Genomic DNA, 22,892 nt, shown 5'->3' with positions numbered 1-22,892 from the left:
CCCATCCTTCATAGCCTATTAAACCGCGAGGAAGTGTCTCCTGGGCGCTCTTATCATCACGACAGCAGGTCTGACGCAGAATAGGACAAAAGAGAAACCTCTCCCAGAATGGAAATCTATAGATGGCACCAGCCCTCAGCGTCTGAAAACACAAAACCAGAACTTTTTAGTCCAATGAGCGACTTTTCCAACAACCAGACTAACAGAGCAGATCACTGATATAAGATAATCCTAAGCAGGGAGGTAATCAAAATAAAAGCCTTTTCTTTTTGGAATATATTATGTGAATATCTTTCCTGCCTTCTTTTTTTTTTTTTTTTTTTTTTTTTTAAGCAGTTTTACTTTGGCAACTGAGTTTAGCTTATTTCTGAAGACGATTGCTTTCCCTGATTTCATACCAGTCCATGGTACGCCAAACCTGAAACCTGTTGCCGTCCAGTCAATTCTGACTCATAGCGACCCTATAGGACAGAGTAGAATGGCCCCATAGGGTTTCCAAGGAGCAGCTGGTGGATTCGAACTGCTGACCTTTTTGGTTAGCAGCTGAGCTCTTAACCACTGCAGCACCAGGGCTCCCCATGGTACACAAAGACCCCAAGTTGTGCCCAATGCAGGCTGCCTCTGCCTTGGCTTAGAATCCATATCTGTGCGTTCTCTAAGGGAGAAATAATCAAGAGTTGTTTAATTATGGGGTAGACCTCTGAGAGGCAGGAGGATTAATTTCTTTCAAAGGAAAGCCATACCTAGTTTCACACTTTAAGTAAAGATTGGCTGCTCATGTCACCTGACTCTTCGATGGGACCACACCAGGGTGAGAGCTGTGTTTGTGGGTTTGATTGATTTTCTGTGCTATCCAGTTCAGCATTAGAATGTCAGACATTTGCTCTTCCCTTGACCTTGAACTGAGCGAGGTACTTTTTTTCTCTCTCTCTACAGTTTCCTTCAAACCCAAACTCTTCCCCAAAGGGCTTAGAATCAAGTCATCAGCCATCCATTCTGTTGTTATTTTAAGTATTCCATGAGTCCCTTGGAGTTTTCCAAAAGACTGAGTGGACCTGGCTTCTCTAGTCTCACAATGCCCATAATCCCATCAGAAGCGGTGCTTTGTCTAAGTGGATCTTAGAGACAAGAAACATTGATTAATTTTTCTTTCTGGGAAGAGTCAATCTGCTTCCTTCCCTTATCTATCTCCCTTTCTCCACCCCCTCACCCACCCTGCATCAAAATGCTGCCAACACATTTGCACCCAGCAGTAACGTGGGCTTCTGAGGCACTGTAGGATTCAAAATGCATGATGCCACAGCTGAATCAATAATTTCCATTCTCTACTACGAATGAAAATTTAATGTGCAAACCTGGGGATTTCAGGCCTTTCATTAAAGCAGTTTATTTGCTATACTAAAAATTATGTTTGAGTGACAGTTTCCTTTTATTAACTTTTCTTCCCTTTCCTAAAGGGACACAGTGTTTAAGGTAAAAATCATATTAAGAGGGGGAGGGAGCAAACCCTTTTTGTCTGCTGTTAATGGTCTCATCATTTATTAATTTCTTAAAATTGCTTTTTTGCCTTTCAAGCCACTGTTTACTTCTTCTGCTTCAGTTTGCTTTGATAAGTGACATGAGATTTATATCTTTGCTCTGTCTCCCATAAAGGAATAAATAATGTGCCTATCTGGAAAAAACAAATATCTTCTTTGGAAGCATGCATTACAGAGATATTCTCAGAACCATCTAGTACATTTTTGCAAACTTTAGTTAAGTTTGTCCTTTCTTCTCATGTTTCTGAAGCATTTCTGAAGTGCTATACATGCAAGGGAACCCTGGTGACACAGTGGTTCAAGTGCTTGACTGCTAACCAGAAGGTGGGTTGTTCAAATCCACCAGCCCCTCCGAGTGAGAAAGATACGGCAGTCTGCTTCCGTAAAAATTACAGCCTTGGAAACCCTATCAGGCAGTTCTACTCTGTCCTAGAGGGTCTCTATGAGTCAGAATCAACTTGACAGCAATAGGTTTGTTTTTTTGGATATGTGCAAGACACCGTACTTTAAATATAATGGACAAAATAAGTGCTGGCAAACCAAGAGCTAATTCCTAAGCTGTAGAAGTTAATGTTTAACTGCTAGATTCAAGCATGGTTATGGAAAGCCTGAGGGAGTGGTGGAGACTGTGGTGAGCTGGAGAGAGCAGTAAAGAGGGCAGCTACTCTTCAGCTACCGTTGATTATTTAAACCCAGATTGTTGCCAGATCTTCCAGTTATCACAGGAAACAGAAATCTAGATACTTGTTTTAGTGCCAAATCTCCCAGTTTTTAAAGGTTGGCAGTTCAATTCAATTGTCTATATTGAAAAAACAGGTATCTTCTTCTGAAGCATGCATTACAGAGATTTTCTTGGAACCATCTAGTACATGTTTACAAACTTTAGCTAAGTTTGTCCCTCCTTCCCACATTTCTAAAGCATTTCTGGAGTGCTGTACATGCAAGGGAGCCCTGGTGGTGCAGTGGTTAAAGCGTAATTCAAAAAATTCTGAAGCATTATGTAGGCGGGTCAAACAAAACTTTAATAGGTAACCTGTGGGCGGGCAGTTTGCATCCTCTGAACTCAAATTTAAATGCGCTCACTTTTGGGCTGGAAGCTAAAGAACAGTGCCTGCTTATAGAAGGTTCCCCCAAATGATGGTTCCTTGTCAAACCAATATTCACTTTGCCTTTATTAAGGGAGACGTAACGTGATTGTGTGTGAATACTGCGCGCCTGTGTAAAACAAGGCCAGTCCTCTGTCCTCAAGGAGCGTATAGGCGTAGGCTAGCTCTCTCAGCACCTAAGCAGAGAGGGAGCCTGATGCATGTAATTAAGTCACAGATGGTTAGTGTGGATGGTGACTGCAGAGGAAGTGATATTTGGATTATAACTTCTTTAGTGGGACATGCCCGCACAGGTTCCCACCTCTGTCTTGGAGATCAGGTTCAGAGAAATGAAGTGATTTGTGCAAAGCACAGAACTATTCAGCACTTGAGCTGGAGTTAGCATCCAAAGGTAGTGTGATGGATTCTGCCAGAAGAGGAGCTGCTTAATGTGTGACCGTGGGCTTCTAAGGAAATAGTAATAACAGTAATGCTCCTTTGTACTGAGTGTTTACTCTGTGTTCAACACTATTCTAAACCCTTTACATTCTTGATGTCATTTAATCCTTGAAACATCCCTGGGGCTAGGTGCTTTACACACAAAAACTCTAATTCTTAAAATAACCCTGTATGTAGGTGCTATTATCTCTTTTATATAAATGAGGAAACTGAGGCTCAAAGAAGTTACCCAGGATCACACAGTTAGTGAGATTTAGAGTAAGAAAAAACGTTTTAAAAATAAATCTCTGGCAGTGGGTCGTGAGTGTTGGAATGTCGCACTGCCTGTTTGCTCAGCGGCACGCGCATTCTGTGAGGGTGTGTGGGTGTGTAGTTGGCTCTGCGCACAAGCGCCCGCACACACACGCACATGGGTTATACTCCCTGGCCCAGGAAGGAGATTTAAAAAAGCAAACAAATGAATTGCGTGGCCCCTCCAGGTTCTTCAGTAATCAGGCTTGTGGTCCAGGGCTTCTGCTATCAAGGAGGGACACAGCTCGATTAAGATTGTTATTTCCCAGCAACAGATGTTTCTCAGGACTCTGCTTTCCAGTCTTTGTGCTGGGTCCTGGGGTTTAGATGAACTGGAGACAGCAGTGTCCTGGAGATTCTCTCACCCATGTGTGTCAGAGACAGGTGGCGTATGGACTATGGGCTTACATTCTCGGGCCTGCCAGAGCAGCCTAGCTCCCCGCTTGGGAAACTGTCCTTTCTCAGCATTTCAGCCCTGAGCCCAGTGGACATGATTTGCCCCCATTGATGGCTTTGGGGTGCTGCTTGTTTGTTTTTTTTCTGGTTGTCTCCAACAGAGATCACTTTGAACTCTGCAAAGCTTTGGGTGAAGTGGCTGTGGATTCTGGGAAATGATTCCTAGTACTCTTTGACCCCACACCTGATGCTATACAGTCCTGAGCCTTTCCATGGGCTGTAACAGAGCAGCCCCTGAATTTACACTGTAGTGTCAGCCTCTTACTAAGAAGCACTCAGTGGAATCCAGTTGCATTTGGTCCAGTTTCATTAATTAGGAACAAAGAAAATGAGATCGTTCTGTAGTACCTTCAGAAGAGGAATATGTCTACCAAAAGTTTGGAGTGATGTTCAAGTTACACTGAGAACTTTCAGTAAACAGTGATCTAAAATGGAATTTGAGGGTGTGGTACCACTCCCACTAAACCTTTCAGGTTTTAACCTAAGTTTGAGAAGCAGGATTAGAGAAATGTTTACTGCTCTCCCTCAGAAGCCCCTGTCTGATGGGAGACACAGACATGCAAAGGACCAGCACTAATGCAGTGGGGTGGGGTTGCTCATGAGGCTAAAGGGGTTCCCATTTGATGTTGGGGGGAAGTAGGGAGCAGTGCAAGGTTTGAGAGGGAGAGAGATCTGGTCAAAGTTAAGCTCCAAGAAGGTTCATCTGGCAATGGTATGCCACTTAGGGGTTTTGGCAAATGAAACCAGCAGCTTGCAGGCTGCTGTGGTTAGGTTCTTTATCAGCCTTAGATATTCGTGTTCAGTCTATTAGGAGCTTTTTGCTCATTTGAAAAATAAGACATGCTTATTTGTACATAATTTGGAAAATACAGAATCATATCATGAAAGCAATATCAGCCATTTCCAACCCAATACTGTTAACATTTTTGTTTCCTTCCTTTTCTCATTGCATTACATATGTACAAATGACTTTGTGTCTCGTCTTTTCCTAATAATTGCATTAAGCTGTTATTCAAATTTAAAAAAAAATATGACTTTAAGTAAACATTTTTAGAGCACAGCTTTCATGAAAACTAGGGGTGTGAGTGATTTCAGGACTAGGTCTGGGATGAAGGGGCAAAAGGGCTGCTTCTGCCACACTGAGTAAACCTAGGAGGGTTGGCACTCAGTCACCAGATGGGGTGAGAGAATAAGAAAGATGCGTTATTGTGAGACAGCAGCCCAGTTCTGGGGGGGAGCAGGACCAGAGAAGGGGAAGGTGTGTGAGTGAAGGCTTTTCAGAAAGAAAAACCTCCCTGCTCTGGGAAGAAAGAGATCTACCTTCTTTATTCCAGCCTTTTTGTGCTGAGATGCTGCTTAGCCATTTCTCCATTTTCTCTTTATTCTTCTCATAACAGTAGTGGTGCCTCCAGGGGATCTTTCCACACTTGAGTTTTGAAGGTTCTACTTTGCCCCTCCTGCTTGTTTCTCTTGCCAGGGGTTGTCAGGGAGCCTAGCCTCCCTCCCCGCTTCCTTCCTCCCTCCCGCAATCCGCCTGCCTAGCTAAAGGCCTCCATTCCACCGAGGCATCTTTTCTTTGCACTCAACATAAGCAGTTATTTCTCCTATCACTGCTCTTAATGCTTCCAGAGAGTTAACAGATCATTTTTTGCTGACGGATATCACCCCACCCAGAAATGATGGACTGCCTCCTTCAGTCTTGTTAATAATGAAAAAGCACTTTCTCTCCTCCCCACCACAGATATAGTCAGAGCCTGGTGCCGGAGCACTTCCCTGCCAAGGTCAGTGGTGGGGTGGCTGGATCACTGACTCCCCAGGGAGCCGAGAGAGGGCACGTGGCAACACCAGCGGATACTGGAGACCCGATTACTCTAGTTGTACCAGGCTACCCTGTCTTGTGGGACATTGTATTTGGCTGCTCTGCTTAACCTCCTTTGAGGGAATAATTTCAGATATGGGGGAGGAGTTTGAGAAATGGAAATAGAGTTCTCCTGCTTTTTCAGCCCAGTGAAGTGGATACAGTCCCAGTGTTTTAAAGGTCATTCATCCCCAGTGTCCTGGGTCTGGACACGTACAGGTTGGGAGGACACTTAGGTTTTCAGAAGTGTATAGAATGAGGTCTGGGGACTTAAGTGGTCTACAAGTATAAAAGAAGCCAACAGTGTGATGTGAGCTATTTAAAGAAAATCAGCATACTCTTGGCTATGTTAGGAGAATTGTGGATTCCAGATCACAGGAAATAGTGGTCCCTTCTTGTCCTCTCTGGTCAGCTCTTACTTGGTGTCTTGTGTCCCATTCTCAGCTCCACATTTTAATAAGACCTGACACTAAAAGTTGTCCAGAGGTAAATGACCAAGATGGCAAAGAGGGCACTGCACCCAGTTCAGCCCACAATGAGTGCTGCTCCATTTTATAGGAAAGAAAATTCTGCAATGACTCTAAGGCATTATTAGCTCAGTCCTATATTTCAAGTGTCTGAGAAGAGAATCTGTGAATCCATCAGAGTAGAACATTTGTGTTGGGTGTTTGTGAGTCCCTTATCATCAGAGACATTCAAATGGAATCATTAGGTGTAATGTAGAAGGGATTCCTGTACCAGACTGGAGTCTGACTAAATGGCCCTGAAGGACTCTTCTAGCCCTCAGAACCTGTAACTTTGTGTTGTTTCTGGGCCTAGAGCTGCTCTGTCCAGTCCAGAAGACACTAGTCACATATGGTTAGTTATATTTAAATTAAAATCAATTAAGATTTAGAGTTCAGTTTCTCAGTTATACTAGGCACATCGCAAGTGCTCAGTTGCCTCGTGTAGCTACTGACTACCATATTGGACAGTGCAGATATAGAACATTTTCATGATCCCAGAAAATTCTGTTCATCATCACTGGCCCAGAACATCACTGGCCCTGAGGATTAAAGAACCACTTCTCCATGGTGGTCATGCTGCCCCAGGGCAGGACGGCTGGCTCCCCCTTCCCTTCCCTGTTGTCCATTCAAAGGAGCTGTGAGATAAGATGCAGAGTTAAGTCCCAGCTCTGTCATAAACTACTAGGGTGATCTTGGGCAACTTACTTCTCTGGACTTATTTCCTCATCTGCAGAATGGTCCCTTCCAGCTCTAACGGTCCAACCAACAAAATATGATAGTGTGATTTTTCCAGCTTGGTAACTTTCCAGAGTAAGTAGTAGTTTGTGCCAAGCACACGGCTTTTATTTCACTGTCCAGGTTAACGTGGTATAGTGGAAAGATCCCAGGACTTGCAGTCATATCTCGGTTTGTCTCTTAGTTCAGCTAACTGTGTGACCTTGGACCAGTACTTGACGTCACTGAACCTGAGTTTGTCATCTGGAAAATGAAACTAATTTTACCTTCCTTGCGGGTAATCGTGGCTTGTAATGGGTACTCAAGAAATACTCCCCATGATGAAGATTATAGTGATAATGTCACCCTTAAGGTGAAAATTACATGAGGAGAGGGGGAAGACTGGTTTTCCACCTACAGGTTTCAGGGATGGATCAGAGTAAAGAATGAGTCTGAGTCTTACTATGATCCAGGCAACATATACAAAGGGCTTTGTATAGTGGAAAGTGTTACACAGCTTCTGGGTACCACACTATCTTATCAGTCTTTCATAAAGCAGGAGTCACGGGTTGCAGTTCAGTGAGGAGACTGGGAGTCTGGAACCCTGAGTTTGAGACCAGCTCTTCCACTAACTAGGCCATGGAAGTTAACACATCTCTCCGTTTTGGAAGCCACTAGTCAAACAGCAAGATCCTCATACTAAGCCCCTTTGATAATTTTGATGGACTTTTTGAAAGAAATTATTAGATACTTTAATCCATTACCACGTCATTTACAATTTTTAAAAAATATTTATCCAGCCTACTGTGTACCAGATACTCTTGTGATATTTTTAGATATTCTTTAACTCAGTGATTCTCTCTAGCCCCTTCTCCACATCAAAGTCAGATCTTGGGAAAAGAGTTAAAATCTATTGCATACAGTATATTAGAAATTTTATTGCCGTTCAGAGAGCATTTCCTGAGTTCCTGTCCTACATAAGGCTTTAAGACCAGATGCCTGGTCTGCAGAGACCACCGAAATGCTCAAACTAATAGAGCAGATGAGTTCTCATGGGTGGCTTTGGTTGGAGGCAGGGTCTGCTAGCTGCTGCCATTGAAGTGTGTCATCTGTAGAAGCCAAGGAGAGAGCAGTTATTTTGCCTGGGCTTCCTGGAGGAGGTGCCATTCAGACTGGGCCTTGACAAATGGACAGGAGTTTACTTTGCTGAGATGGTGAGCAAACAGCAAGAACAAAGACATGGAAGTAGAAACCTTCAGCACATATTCAGAAAACTGATTGTGTTTCTGCTTGAACTGAAGCACAGGGTGCATGAAGGAGTTAGTAGGAGACGAGAGGATGGGCCAGATCACAGAGGGCCTTGAATGCTCATATCAAGGGTTTGGACTTCCATCACAAGGCGTTGGGGAACCATTTAAGGTTTTTGAGAAGGGAAGTGGCATGATCAGCACTCATTAGAAACGTTACCGTTAGGGTTTGCCCCTGATAGAAGAATATCAGGTGGCAGGTGGGGAAGTATGTGGAGTAAGGCCTTCTGGCCTTTCTGCACTGGGGCTGTGGAAGCAGGCACCTGTCCTGTCTGTGGGTGGGGCTGCAGCCATAGGCACAGGGAGAAAGATGATCCTCAGAATCCAGGAGCCAGCTGGCTTCTTCTCTCCTTGCTTCTGGAGGTGGGACTGGAGGTCCCTGGGAGAGTTTGTTCCTAGAAGGCCCTGGCAGTACCAGAGTCTGTTCCATGCTACCATTCTTCTGGTCTGTTTGGAATGAGTGTCTCCCAGGGACCTGTCTGCTCTGGGAGTTTGTGCTCACTGAGAGAGCGAAGTGTTACAACAGATTGGGGAAAATCTGCAGCCTGATATTCTGAAATAATCGGTGTGAGTGTGTCTCCTCTGCTAGACTAATAGTTCTACACATCAGGGACTGTGTTGTATTCATCTCTGCACCCCCAGTGTCTAGCACAAGGCTTGATTACATAACAATTGTATCAAAGCCTTGGTTTATTGAGCACTTAATGTGTGCCAGGCATTGTGCCTGAGCATCTTACATGCATTAGCTTGTTTAACCCTCACACAGCTCTGTTAGAAATCTCCTAAACTATGTATCTGTTATTCAAGTGATGAAGCTAAGAAAATTGAAGTGACTTACCCCAAGGTCACACAGCAAGTAGATGATCAAGATTGGAATCCATCTCTCCAACCTCAAAGCCCTTGCTCTTAACCTCTGCCTCCGTTCCATTCCAAAGTAGATGCTTAATTTCAGTAGCATAAATGAGAACTTCCTTGGAGTAGCCTGCCTCAGAACACAGTTACCTGATATTCTAACTAGGAAGTGTCAGTGAGACCTGCAGGATAAGGGGTAGGGAGGACAGGAAAAATGCTGTTGGTGTGTGAAGCTAGAGGAGAAATAAGAGAAGGATGGAAAATACAGAGAATACAGAATTGAACTCAGTTGAAGAACTTTCCCAGCAATGGTGCAGGATGCCCATGAGGTAGTGGGTAAGCTTCCTGTCCCTGGAAGTATGTAAGGTGAATAGCCAACTGTCTTGGATCCTGCCCTGAACTTCTGAGGCCACTTCTAGCACTGATTTTACGTGAAGCAGATTTCAAGGATAACACTTTCTGCTGGGATCACCAGGGTCACCCTGTCACCTTTATCTCCACTTACTGTGAACCTGGTTGTACTGATTAGCAGCTTTATGAATAAAACGCCTTGCTCATAAAAACGTCCATTCAGTGATAGAAGTCATTATTGGGATTGGAAGGTGCCAAAAAATGACACCCCTGTTTTCCACACCCAAGTTCTAAACCAATTGAAAGGTAAGATAAAAGAGAAAAAAGGATGGAATCCAAAAGTCACCTTTATTACTGATTTAGACCTGGATTGATTATGAGACCACAGTGGACTTCCTAACACTGGATCCCATACTTAGGCAGACTGATACACCCAGTCATAGGTGCTTTGGACCCCACAGGCCTTCCCATATGAGAGCAGAGCCCGCCCCATAGAACTTAGGGCCTAGAGCTAAACGAGCGCTTCCTGTGGGCACCAGGCTCCCAGAAGGGAGGAGGCCGCGACTGAACCTCACATGACCAGTTACACCAGGGACTCCCTCCACATGGAGGGAAACACCAGGAGTGAGACGAGAAGCCCTCTGGCAGGAACAGCCCTCTGTATTACCTGTCTTTGTTTGCTCACCTCCCTCACCAGGCTGTAGGATCCTTGAAGCAGAAACACCCCTAGCACCCAGCACAGGGCCTGACACAGTATATGTTCCTGGAGGGAAGGAGTGAGCGAACTTTCATCTTCCAATGCCAGGGTTTTCCTAAAGGAGCACATCTCCATGGGTGACAAGGATGCATGTTTTCCACATCCTCTCCCTTTTCTGCGTCATACGGGTCAGAGAAACAAGGGGCAGGATGTTGCTGACAATTCAGGAAACATTTTCCCCAGGCTGTGCTGACCCCCCACCACCACCTTCCCCTCCCCAGGTTCAGCCCTGGCTGTGAGCAGGTGCAGGAACCTGTGGTAGATACGTAGGAAGAGCACAGTGGGTCTGGGAAGTAGTCCCCAGTCCCGGTCCTGCTGCCCTACACTGGAGGGCTTCCCTCATCCCTCATCTGTGATGCGCGACAGTGCTTGCCTTACCCAACCTTGGGGAGAATCCCTGAGAGCAGTGTTGTGAAGTCACTTTGGAAAATGGAAAGTACTTCATGGATATGAGGCAGTAAGATTTTAGGGAATGTGTTGGAGGAAATTCATGGCAGTGAAGTGGGAAAGGATGACCCAGACCCCACCAGGGTGGCAGATGAGGACAGTGCCTCTGCAGATGGTCCCTAGTAGTGTTCCAGATGTTTGCTTGCTTGTTTGGTAAAATTGGAAGGTGTGTCCCAATGGACGCTGGATTCTACTATTTACTGAGTACCTACTAAATTCCAAGTATCCGCCTGACACATTAAATATATCATGTCAATTCTTTATAATAATCCATTCAAGGAGAATTGTCTCCCGTTTCACCAATAAAGAAACTAAGGCTTATTGAGATCAACTTAGTTGCCCATGGTCACACAGCTAGTGAGTACTGGAACCAGCTTATAAGCAGGAAAGTGCTTTTGTTAGAATAGCCGTTGCAGGGGGTGTCAAGCAGCTGCAAGTCAGCAGGGATGGGGAGGGCTCAGGGGTTTGGAGGGACTGCGAATCTTCCGTCGAGGTCATCTGTAGAGTTGGCCATTCCTAGTCAGCCACCTTTGGACCACCCTGACCCAGTGGGAGAGGAGCGGCCTCCCTGCTGTTGGCTCTTCGTGAGCTCCAGAGTGAGATCAGTGCCAACCTAGAAATGCCAATCTTGTCTTCAGAGATTCTGGATGAATGAAGTGAGCAGGATCCTGACTGTCCAAGGCAAGGGAGATTCTCTAGGGTGCTACGTCCAGCGTCGGAAGCCCCAGGCTCTAGGACACTGGCTCAGTGGGATTAACACTCCAGCAGTGCTTAACCCTCTGCAGGGGCTGAAAGCCAGAGATTTTTTTAGGAATGTTTCAGCCTAACAAAGGGCCTTACACTTGTGGTCACTCAGTTAGGATTTAACAAATGTATGAGGAAACTTAAATAGTTTAGATACTGGTGTGAGCATTTGGAAACCGAATGCAGGAAGATCTTTATTCTGTCCTTTTTGCCCACCACTCTTACTTCTCTAGGTTTTCTCGACAGGGGACTAGGAAAACTAAGAGACTTAAGGTTTCAAATAGAAGAGAAAAACCAAGCAGGAGTTAGGCTTAATAGAGAATGATCAAGGTGCTGTTCACCTTTGGGGTTCATCGCTGCTCTGTGGCTGGGGTCTGTCTCAAGTCTATCATGGTAATTCTTGCTCGCTGAGATTCTGCCTCTGCCAGAATCGTCTTTTGGGAAAATGGTTCTGGTTGTGTCATTGACTTTCTAGTGCCAGCTCCTTTTTTGTAACAGGGTCTGTTCCGAGCCTGCTCCCCTCTGTAGTCTAGCTCTGGCTGCCCAGAACTAATGGGAATCAAGGATGCTACTATTCATTATGCATTTATTGTGTGCCAGGCACTGTGCTAAACTCTTGACCTTCATCTCCTCATTTGTTCTTACCCCCCCAAAAAATAAAATAAAAACAATTGCCCTCGAGTCAATTACAACTCATGGTGACCCTATTTGTTGCAGAGTAGAACAGCACTTCATAGGGTTTTCAAGGCTGTGACCTTTCAGAAGCAGATCTCCAGGCCTTTCTTTTGAGATGCCTGTGAGTGGGTTGAAATCTCCAACCTTTCAGTTAGTAATCAAGAGTTTAGCTGTTAGCACCATCACCCACAGAGGAGGGTGATTATCAGCCACCATTCCCTGATCCCACCACACACCCTCACACCACCTACCTCACCACCAGTCTCACCTCAGCTCTGTCTCGTTCATGGCCCATTTAATCCTTGATTAGTTTTCCCCTTCTCCATGTTCCAGTTGTACCTATACATAGCCCTGGTAATGCATATGTCTTGTGGCATTGTGATAGTCTATATGTTTACTCATTCATTCTTCCATTCAACTAATGTCTACTGAATACTTCCTTTGTGTTCTCTTTTTCCCCATTGGGCTTAGGTCCTTTAGGGCAAGAGACCATGCCTTATTCTTCCTGTATCTCCAGTACCCAATACTATGCCTGGCTCATAGTGGGTCCTCAGGAAATGTTTGCTGAGACAATGCCTCAAGATGATGTCTAGTTCTAGAACAATGTCCTTTCAGTCCTTCTGACCCCATACACTGGGGAGTGAGAAAGTTGACCTTTAGCTCTTAGCTTATCTGGGAAACACAGCTGTGATTCTGGGTGTTTGACTCTTAGTGACACCCCCCTCTAAGTGGAGGAATCCAAGTTGCAGTTAACCCCAAAGATCCATGAATGGCAGCATCATTTATCATAAGCTGTGAGTGTTCATTCATTCTTCAGTAGGTGTTGAGCACCCTGCAGGGATCAAGCTTTGTTCAGGGAGTCAGAGCCACAGAGTTGAATAAGATACCTCCCCCCACGACCTCAAGGAGATCAGCAGACTAGTTGGGGGGAGTTGGTGAACCAAAGTCAAAAGGGGTTAAGTACCATGGGTCAGTTCAGATAGAGTACTAGATGAGGAGATGGTGAATCAAGTCAGAAGTTAAGTACCATGGGTGTGGTTCAGTTAGAGCACAATCGAGAGGTGATTTTCAGGAAGAGGTGAAATCAGGGAAGGCTGTCTAGAGGAGGTGGCCTTTGAGCTGAGACCTTTGGAGGTGGGTAGGAAATTTTTCCCCATGAGCAAAGGCATAGAGGTGAGATGGCATGTTTTGAGGGAGCACAAAGGTCATTGAGATAATTAAGTTGTCAGGGGTTAAACAAGGGTGACTTTCATTACCAAGGACATGTCACGATAATGTTTTCATTTCCTTCTCCCTGGTGGCACAGTGGTCAAGAGCACGGCCTGCTAACTAAAAAGGTTGGCAGTTTGAATCTACCGGCCCCTCCTTGGAAACCCTATGGGGCAGTTCTACTCTGTCCTGTAGGGTCACTATGAGTCAGAATTGACTCGACGGCAACAGATTTGGTTTTTGGTTTTACCGTTCCCTGCTCCTATCTGAAAAACAGTTCTGCTGGGTTATAATCCAAAAAACTTCTAGCTTTCGGGTGATAGGAGGGGAAAGAGAACTATCTCTGGAACAAAGCCATCTCTAGGCAATTGCACAGGATTCTTGGTCCTTCATCCCCCCTCCCTTTGGTTTTGCTTGAACTCAGTTCCAATATTGCCTTTCAGTGTCCCCAACTCCCCCACACCCCAAATGCACACAGGGCCCTCCATATAAAGACCCCTCTGCCTCTCACCCATGTGCTGAGAAGGAGCCTACAGATGCTTCCCAGGCAGCCCATGAGTTTCTAGAAAAAGTAGGCACCATCAGCAGGAGGAGGCCAGCGAGGCAAAGTAGTCACTCATCACTTTATCTGTTGAGTCAGCATCTGTTTTTAGGTATGGAACCCATAAAGGGACCTGGCATCTCTGTCATTGGAAGGGAGTGATGGCATGGGTGAGGGGTCTGCTCATCCTTCAGTCCTCTCTGTGAAAACTCTTGCTAGAGCCACTGTTTCCCCTTAAGGCCTCAGAAGTAAGGTCCACTTTGCTGGTAGAAGTTTAGTTCTTAATGCGAAAGGTCCAGTTTAACGTAGCTGGAAGCTATGCCACTGGTATGTAACAATGGACTCTAATATGCCAACGATCATGAAGATGGTGCAGGACAGATTCATTCTGTTATACGTCAGGTTGCCATGAGTCTGAGCCGATTCAATGGCAACTAACAACAATTCCTTTTCACACATGCTTTTGTGTGTGCGCACACACATACACAAGCTCATCCTTACGTCTTAGCATGTCTTCTGAACCAGCTACGTAGATTAAGTAAAACTCCCAGCTGAAAAACGCTAAGGCTTATAGGTCCCATGCTGTCCAGCATTGTCAGATGTGCTCTGAAATGACTGTTTTTATCATCTATTCTGAGCCATAACCACCCCAGAAATAGCTTTAGTAGGAAAGTGCTTTTGTTAGACGAGCTGTAAATTATATTTCAAATGTCTCATGTTGTTTTCTTAAAAAATAAATAAATAAGTAAATGAAAGTCTAAAATTAATGACTGCTGGGGTTTGCTTTGCTTATGTGTACTGCTACAGATTTGGCTTCTTACAGATGGAATTTCAGATCTGTTTACATTTCTGTGTTAGCTTTTTGGGGGAAAAAAAACAGTTTGAGAGATCTGGGAGGACAAATTTACAAAGTCAAACTTATTATAACCATCAGTGAGGATATCTTCTCTCTCCCTCTGCCCTGCCCCTCTCTCTCCCCCCATCTTCTGTGCCCCCATTTTGTTTATTGTGTTTTTTTCTGCTCTGACTCAAAGTGGAAGGTGACTGGTCCTTGCAGATGTGATGACAAGGTCACATACCCAGTTTCACAAGCAGTTGTTCATTCAGCCCCATTTCACCAGCACTTTGTCATTCAGCGAGAGCAGACCTTGTGGGAACAGATTGGAACAACAAAAAGAATGGGACATAAAAAGTCTTGCAGAGAACCTGATTGCTTTTATGTGTTCAAGAAGAAGGGGGTGGGGAGGGTGGCAAGGAGAGAAGTGTGCAGAACAGAATTTCATGGGTTTTTTTTTTTTTTTTTTTTGGTTTATTCAGAGATTATTATGTGTTGGATACTGTAAATCATCTATACACCCACATCCAGGAGGTAAATCTTCAGAACTCCATGCGTGGGTAGTTCTGCATTTAACAGCTGCCATACAGTAGCTATTTTGTTCTGCACTTAGAGACCCTTATCTGTGCATTTGTTTTAAGGTATCGTCAACTCTCCTTTTGTTCCTCTCTTGCTGTTCTCCTGGTTCTCGTTACTATTACAAGAGTAGCTAAAACCTGAGCCACTGAGTTATTTAAATGGACACCATGAGTTGTGACTATAGACAAGGGGCTGTCATCTTGGTTGTTGACGCAGCCTCTATTCTGAGGGTGATTGCCTGTAATGGATTCAGCGACTCTTGCCTTTTCCTAGGTCTCATATGCCCGTCCGAGCTCTGCCTCAATCAGGGATGCTAACCTCTATGTTAGCGGCCTTCCCAAAACCATGACCCAGAAGGAACTGGAGCAACTTTTCTCTCAATATGGCCGTATCATCACCTCACGAATCCTGGTCGATCAAGTTACAGGTTAAATATTTCTTTGTAATTTATTTCCTTGTGTTTCGGTGTCACCAGCCAAGTGACCTGTTACCCATAGGAGCAGAGGGGTAATGGTGGGTTAAGGTAGGAGGTATGGGTCATGCGTAGATGTATTTTTGACTTGGGAGAAGAACTTCGTATCAGTCAACTGCTCAGATTTAAAATGGGCCACCTTTGGAGGTAGTAAGTTCTCCATCATGGGAATTGTTCCAGCAGCAGCTGAGCCACTTGGCAGGCTTGTAAAGAGGATTCAGGCGTCAGGAGTGGGACTGTATGACCTTCAAAGTCTCTTTCTCTCAGCCAAGTAATGCTATTTTGTATGTGAAAAGAATTTGTATATATAGTTGTATCTCCAAACCATAGCATTAGAGAGTTAGAGAGAACCTCAAATTGCCTCATTTCATGAGTGAGGAAGCAGAAGTCCAAAGTGGGGGACCAGCTAGTTAGGAGCAGTGCAGGGATAGGAACCCAGGATCTGGTACTGTGATACTTTGTTCATGACGAAGAATGGCAACCACCACCTCTCAGTAAGAAATGTCAGTCACCTGGCATTAAATTTTTAATGACCAAGTGTTTTCAGCTACCCCTAATTTAATCTCAGTTTATAACTCACCACCGACGGTAGTTTAGCATGTCATCCATGACTCACGCAGCAAGCCCTCCCTGAAGCTGCTCTGCCCTAGTCACTGCACAGAGAGCCCAGAACAGGGATGAATGCAGTACAGTCTGCCCCATCATAGGAGTCCAGTGTGCCATGTGCCTACTAAGGGCCTGTCCGGAGCACTGTGTGAGCTAAGGAGAGGTTGTGCTATGCCTGGTGGGGGTTTAGGAAGGCTCCATTGAGGAGGCAGTGTTTAAGCATAGTTTTGGGAGTTATCTGGCAAGAAGGAGCATTCTAGGTAGAGAGGACAGCATATGCCAAGGCCTGGAGTCAAGGAAGAGCACAGCCTGTTTAAGGAATGGCACATGGTTCAAGGTGGCTGGCATGAGGCTCAGCAGAGAATTTGGGGCCAGATCGTGAGGGGCTTTGAATGCTGCACCAAGATCTCTGGACTTTATCTGTATGCCTGCGTGCAGTATGGAGCCATGGAAGGTTTTTTGTGAGTTTTGTTTGTTTTTTCTGTTTGGAGAGGGGGATAGTGAGGAATAGGTACCACACATAAGGTACAAAATGCAAAAAGTACAAAAAAGATGTAGAAGATTTTGTTAAAGGATGTGATATGGTCAGAGTTTGCTTTTCAAATGGATGACTCAGTGGCTAGGTGTGAGACACTTTGGAGGACTATAAACTGGACAGTGGGTGATCAGTTACAGCAACTCAAGGGAGATGAGGGCTAAGAAGGGCAGTGATGGACAGCTGGAGGGGACAGATGTTAGAGATTCCTAGGTCCTGTGGGCGCAAGTCAGAAACGCAGGCAGATGTGCTTTGATGAATAAGAGTGATCCGGGGAGGCTGGCGTGGCTGTGGCCCTGCAGGTGAGCTGACACCCCACAGAATGTCCATGGGGCACAGCCTATCTCTTCCCAGAGATTTTTACCGGTTTGGTTTGTTCTCTCTTTACGGAGCCTCTTTGTCTTTCTCCAGGAGTATCCAGAGGGGTGGGATTCATTCGCTTTGATAAGAGGATTGAGGCAGAAGAAGCCATCAAAGGGCTGAACGGCCAGAAGCCCAGCGGTGCTACGGAACCGATTACTGTGAAGTTTGCCAACAACCCCAGCCAGAAGTCCAGCCAGGCCCTACTCTCCCAGCTCTACCAGTCCCCCAACCGGCGCTACCCCGGCCCACTTCACCACCAGGCTCAGAGGTTCAGGTAGGTATGCTCACAGGGGAAGGAGCCCTGCTGCAGGGGTACAGGGCAGGGAAGCCCTCAGCCCTAAAGGATGGGGCAAGGGTAAGCATCTCTACCACCAGGAAATTACTGTGCAAAATTCCTTTCTGAGCCTCAGTTTCCACTTGTGTAAAATGAGGTGATTGGGCCAGATGCTCTTCCTGCCCCCTTCCAACTCACCACTGTGACTGTGTGGTTAAATTTTAGATTTCTTAGTAGAAACAAAATTACTGTTTTTAACCAAAAAGAAGGTTCTGTTTCAACAAGAGTTAATCACAGATAAGTGACCGCATTCGGCAGCTCAGACTTAAGGCTGGATGGGGGCTTTTAATAAAGTCAAAGAAAAGGGTAGAGAGAAGGGTACACTGGGAGTCAGATCCTTGCCAGAGGGAGTGGTTTTGCTGTCCTCTTTTTCCCTCAGCAGGTAATGCTGTTGAGAGGAGGGGAGATACACTCTTTGGATGTTTCCTTTTTCTGTGTGTTAAGTCATCAAACACTGGGAAGGCAAGGAAGAGGGTTTTGTCCAGGCCTTATTAGTGTTTCTTGCTTCTGGCACCCAACCCCCAGGAAGCTCCTGGTGTGGTGGGCAATATCCCTTCTCCTGGAACATTTCTAAAGGCAAGTTTCTCTCCATGAAGGCAGAGCCACCATGAGCAGCCTCTATTGTGCAAGGCAGTCGGGGACAAGAGATAAGGATATTTTGGGCCTACCCATAGTATATTCTAAAATGGTTATTTTATTCCACCTATGTCCCAGCCTCCCTTTAATAAAACAGTTTTTCTTATTGTCAGATATCACATGGGAAGATAGTAGGCCCTTCTGCCTGGCCACAAGAGAAAAGATCAGCCCCTTTATGTCCTCCCATTTCCTGTGAATTTGAAATGGTTAATGATTTATGAAGAGTCCAAGTCATCTAATTTTTATTTTGTGTGAGAGCACATGCAGTATTTATGTAAAAAGCCTCTCCAGCAGGCTTCCAATCATGGAAACTATGGTTACTACTGCCCCATGGTGTGAATAGCTTGTCCTCAAGTAAGGTACCGAACATGAGGAAGATTATAACGTAACGGCAGTGTGCCAGGAAGTGCTTTCGGGTTGTAAATATTAAGCTAATTTTTAAAAGTATTAACCCCAAAACAAACAAAAAAAGTGTGTGTGGTAAGAAGATTTAGTTACCGTAGCTAGGCTCAGAGAAAAGATGCGTTCTGACGCACATGATGTGCGTGTGCATTGTTAATCTGCAACAGAGGACTTTATTCACAAGTTTAATTGCACTAAAATGTGAACGATGTAAGAAGCCCCTCTCCCTTTTTAAACAGCTTCACACACGATATAAAATAAAATCCACACAACTATTCTGAGAGGTGGGGGGAGTGGGATTAATTGAGACCTTGAAAGAAAGGGAGATTCATTAGACACTTTCTTTAAACACTAGCATTGACCTAAACATGAATTACTTACAGTTGGAGGCAAGAAAGAGGGAAACTACTGATGGATAAACTCTTAGGCATTGGGGAAAGTCGTTGAGCTTTTCTTCTTTGAAAATGGAGCATTCTTATTAATAGTTCCATTGAGCGATCTTGCCATCTGTGAGGCATTAACCCAGAGACCCTCCTTCTCTTTGCAGGCTGGACAATTTGCTTAATATGGCCTATGGCGTAAAGAGGTAATTAAAACTCCACAAATTGCCAGATGTCCGTGTTGGCACAGACTGGGGCTAGAATTTTTTTTTTTTTTTAATTTTAATTCACTAACTTTACTTTTTTTTTTTTAATTATTTTTCTTCCACCAGCATGTCAAATTCTTAATTTTAATTTCAGACCTCAGTTGGTTTTATTTCTTTTAGGGCACACAAAGTGTGTTTGTGTGTTTCACTTTTTCTTTTGTTTGCAGGTGGGCTTCCCCTATGGTTTAGGTGCCACAGCTACCAAGCCCTTGGTAATTGGGTCCTCCGAATGGCTCCCCTAAAGGGGAAGTCTCCGACTCTTTGCTGGCTTGTTTTGCAAACTCGCAGAGCAACTGTTTTACATTAGCAGTGCCAAGATTCAGTTAAGAGGGCAGATTCCTGCAAATCAAAATTAGAACATTTTGCTAATCATGGTTGACAATCTTCTGATTGTCAGTCGAAAAATTAGATTTTGGACTACCAGCCCTGGCCAAATCATGAATAAAAGCGTGGATGACTTTGACTCCTGCCCCTACCTCAGTGCGCATTTCACAGTGGATCCTGAGAATGAAGTGTATCTGTGTGCACCTCAGCCGGAGGGTTCTTTTGTTACAGGTTTTAACAGTTGTTATAAACCCTCCCTTGGTTATGTATGTGTGTGTGTTTTAAACTTGCTATTTCTTTCATTGAAAGCCTTTTTGTGGCGTTGGGCTCCTACAGAATCAAGGCTTTTGAGCTCTCTGAATGCGGTCATAAGGGTGTTCCAGACCCAGTCTGAAAGCTGAATCACGGGAAGTTGGGTGTGTTATGTCACTGTGTCTGTGAGATTCCCATATGTGCTTTTGATAAGCTCTGCTGAACTGCTAGGAATGTAGTGTCTTCATCATCTTGCTCAGTAGAGCTGCACACTTTAATTCCCCTTCCTACCGTCAAGGGACAGAGATGTGGTCTTTAATAATCTGCGTCACGCTCCCCATACTAGGCAGTTCTTTCACCACTTGGTCATGCATAGTAAGTACCCCTGACCCTAGAAACTGGTGCACAGTGAAGGAAGTAACTTGACTGCAGACTGCCAGTTCTTCCCAGCCTCTTGAGTCTCAATCCCGGCACAGTGAGAATAACTGTGAATTATCTCCGTGTGTCTAGCGCACTGCTTGCCTGTTCCCAGGCATTTTACATCTTTCCTAGCTTGGTCTCATACCTCTTTCCCGTCCCAACTTTAGTTCTGTGAAAAGAGTGATGCGTATACCACAGCTGCAACATGCATACTGCCCCTTCCTCCAAGTCCCCACCCGTAGTACGCATCGCTAGTCGATAACAGCATTCTTTTTTTCCTGCTGAACCCAGCTTTGGATCCAGAATCCTTCCTCCAAAGTGCTCCAGATAGTCATTACCAACTGGAGTTGACAGTCTAGTGAAACCTCTTTGCTGTCCCCAACTTTGGCTTTATAATAAATACTTAACTGTTTTCTACCTATAAACTGAACGGGATCAGTTCACCCAGTTGGAGGAGAGAAGGTTGTGAAAAGTCGTCAGAAATAAAGCAAGTAGCAGTTAGACAATGGAGTTGCCCTTCTAAGAATATGTTCCATGGTGGTTTTTGGTTTTGTTTTGCTTTGTTTTTGTTTTTAAGCGACAGGGAAGATTAACTTGAATAGCAAAAGCAATGCTTATTGAGTTGTTATGTTTAGCATACCGTCAGCAGCCATTTGATTACCTAAATTCTAGTTAGATACAGAACTATTCTTTAAAATAGGAGTTTCAGATTTCCAAGAATATTTTCTTATTCCTGGATCACACTTTACCCTATGCTCTTCCCCAGTTTTTTCTTCCCCTCCTTCTCCCACCACCCCCCTGCTCCCCATCAAAAAAAAAAAAAAAACCCAACAATGAAAAAGCAAGCTAATAGTTAATGAATAGGGTCAAAATCCCTGTGTCAGTTCAGTCTGAAATAAAATGTTAACAAAATTTTTTTTGCTGTAGGCACGGGTAACCTAATTGTTTCATCTGATGCATCCATCACAAATCACACATGGATTTATTTTATCAGACAGTAAATAGACTCTGAAGGGTTTTTTTTTTTCTTTTCAAGATTACATAAAAACTGAGAAGATTTCGAAGCCTAATACAAAAGTAGTTGTAATAGGGCAAATAACAGTTTTCTGATTTTCTAATGTACAGTGATTCAAGATATATAAATGCACAAACCACTTGAAATCTTGTTCCTGCGATACTTAGAAATGAATTCCGGATAATATAGCATCAAGAGTCATATGCCTTTATTACATTGTGGGAATTTTTTGAGGGGGAACCCTTTCAAATAAAGGTGACAACATGAGCCACTCATTCAGTTAATAACAAGACATGTCTGTTCATTCTCACATATCTCTGTCCTCAGTGATACTGAAGATCTTTGACAACCAGGAGTTGAGGGACCGCAAAGATGGTAGACTTGAGCACTTCTAGGGCCATCCCCTAATCTGCCTAAAAATATAAAATACAATTTCCCAAGCATTGAGATCAAACAAATTTATTCACTTAATCAATAAATATTTATTAAGTGTTTTCTGTGTGTCACTGTGTCTGTGAGACTCCCATATGTGCATCAGTCAATAAATAAATAGAGCAAGAGAATGAATAAAATAGAACCCCTTTCCCCAAGAGCTCACTGTCTCTTGTGGGAGGAGCAGGGTCAGGGTGGGATACCCCATAAGCATATACTGTGACAGAACTATATTAGAGCCTTGCTCTGGTAGCTCTGAGATCCCCCATGGGTTTTTAGAAATCGACCCAGTTCTTTTTCTCTTGGCATGTAGGTGCCTTGACCAGTCTAGCCATTCCTAGCAAAACAACTGCCACAAGCATTAGTGTTTATGTTTTGGTTTTTAAACCCTGCAGACTCTCCTGCAAACACTCACTCAGCCCTCTGCCCCGTGTCTGTGTCTGTGCATCTGTGTGTTATCCGCGGTCAGACTGATGTCTGGACCAGTCCCCCCTTCTGCTTGTCCCCCCAGGTTTTCCCCAATCACCATTGACGGGATGACAAGCCTTGTGGGAATGAACATCCCTGGTCACACGGGAACAGGCTGGTGCATCTTCGTCTACAACCTGTCCCCTGACTCTGACGAGAGCGTCCTCTGGCAGCTCTTCGGTCCCTTCGGCGCAGTGAACAATGTCAAGGTCATCCGCGACTTCAACACCAACAAGTGCAAGGGATTCGGCTTCGTCACCATGACCAACTATGACGAGGCAGCTATGGCCATCGCAAGCCTCAACGGGTACCGCCTGGGAGACAGAGTTTTGCAAGTTTCCTTTAAAACCAACAAAGCCCACAAGTCCTGAATTTCCCATCCTTACTTATTAAAATATATATATAAATATATACGAACAAAACACATGCGTGCACACACACACATACACAAAAGAGAGAGAAACAAACTTTTCAAGGCTTATATTCAACCGTGGACTTTATAAGCCAGTGTTGCCTAAGTATTAAAACATTGGATTATCCTGAGGTGTACCAGGAATGGATTTTATAATGCTTAGAAAAAAAAGAAAAACAAAAAAATACCTTTGATGCATTGAATGTTCTTTCATAGCTGTCGTTGTTGAATATAATATACATAGATAGCGATGTGCAGGGATTTTTACCCAGCCAGCTAACTTTACTACCTTCCTTGAAGGTGGGTCTTTTTAAGATGACCATTCGCTCATTTGAAGAAGAAAAACAAAAAACAAACAAAAAAAAAAAAAA

General features: G+C 44.4%; 1 protein-coding gene across 6 annotated transcripts in view; it reads left to right on the top strand.

Moving 5' to 3' along the window:
* ELAVL4 (ELAV like RNA binding protein 4) overlaps positions 1–22,867 on the top strand; it is a 97,575-nt gene extending 74,708 nt beyond the window's left edge. For 3 of the 6 annotated variants that reach the window (XM_004371756.2, XM_004371758.2, XM_023727091.1), the window contains exons 4-7: positions 15,478–15,631; positions 17,229–17,454; positions 19,100–19,138; positions 22,153–22,867. In XM_004371756.2, the coding sequence (XP_004371813.2) occupies positions 15,478–15,631; positions 17,229–17,454; positions 19,100–19,138; positions 22,153–22,480 (747 nt within the window). In that variant the 3' untranslated portion in view covers positions 22,481–22,867. Of the gene's footprint in view, positions 1–15,477; positions 15,632–17,228; positions 17,455–19,099; positions 19,139–22,110 lie in introns of all 6 variants that reach the window. The other 3 variants (XM_004371760.2, XM_004371759.2, XM_004371757.1) reach the window with 2 other exon arrangements.
* Positions 22,868–22,892: the final 25 nt, after the last annotated feature.

The sequence above is a fragment of the Trichechus manatus genome, unplaced genomic scaffold (assembly GCF_000243295.1).
Source record: "Trichechus manatus latirostris isolate Lorelei unplaced genomic scaffold, TriManLat1.0 scaffold00015, whole genome shotgun sequence".
NCBI lineage: Eukaryota > Metazoa > Chordata > Mammalia > Sirenia > Trichechidae > Trichechus > Trichechus manatus.
This window is presented reverse-complemented; position numbering and strand designations above follow the sequence as displayed.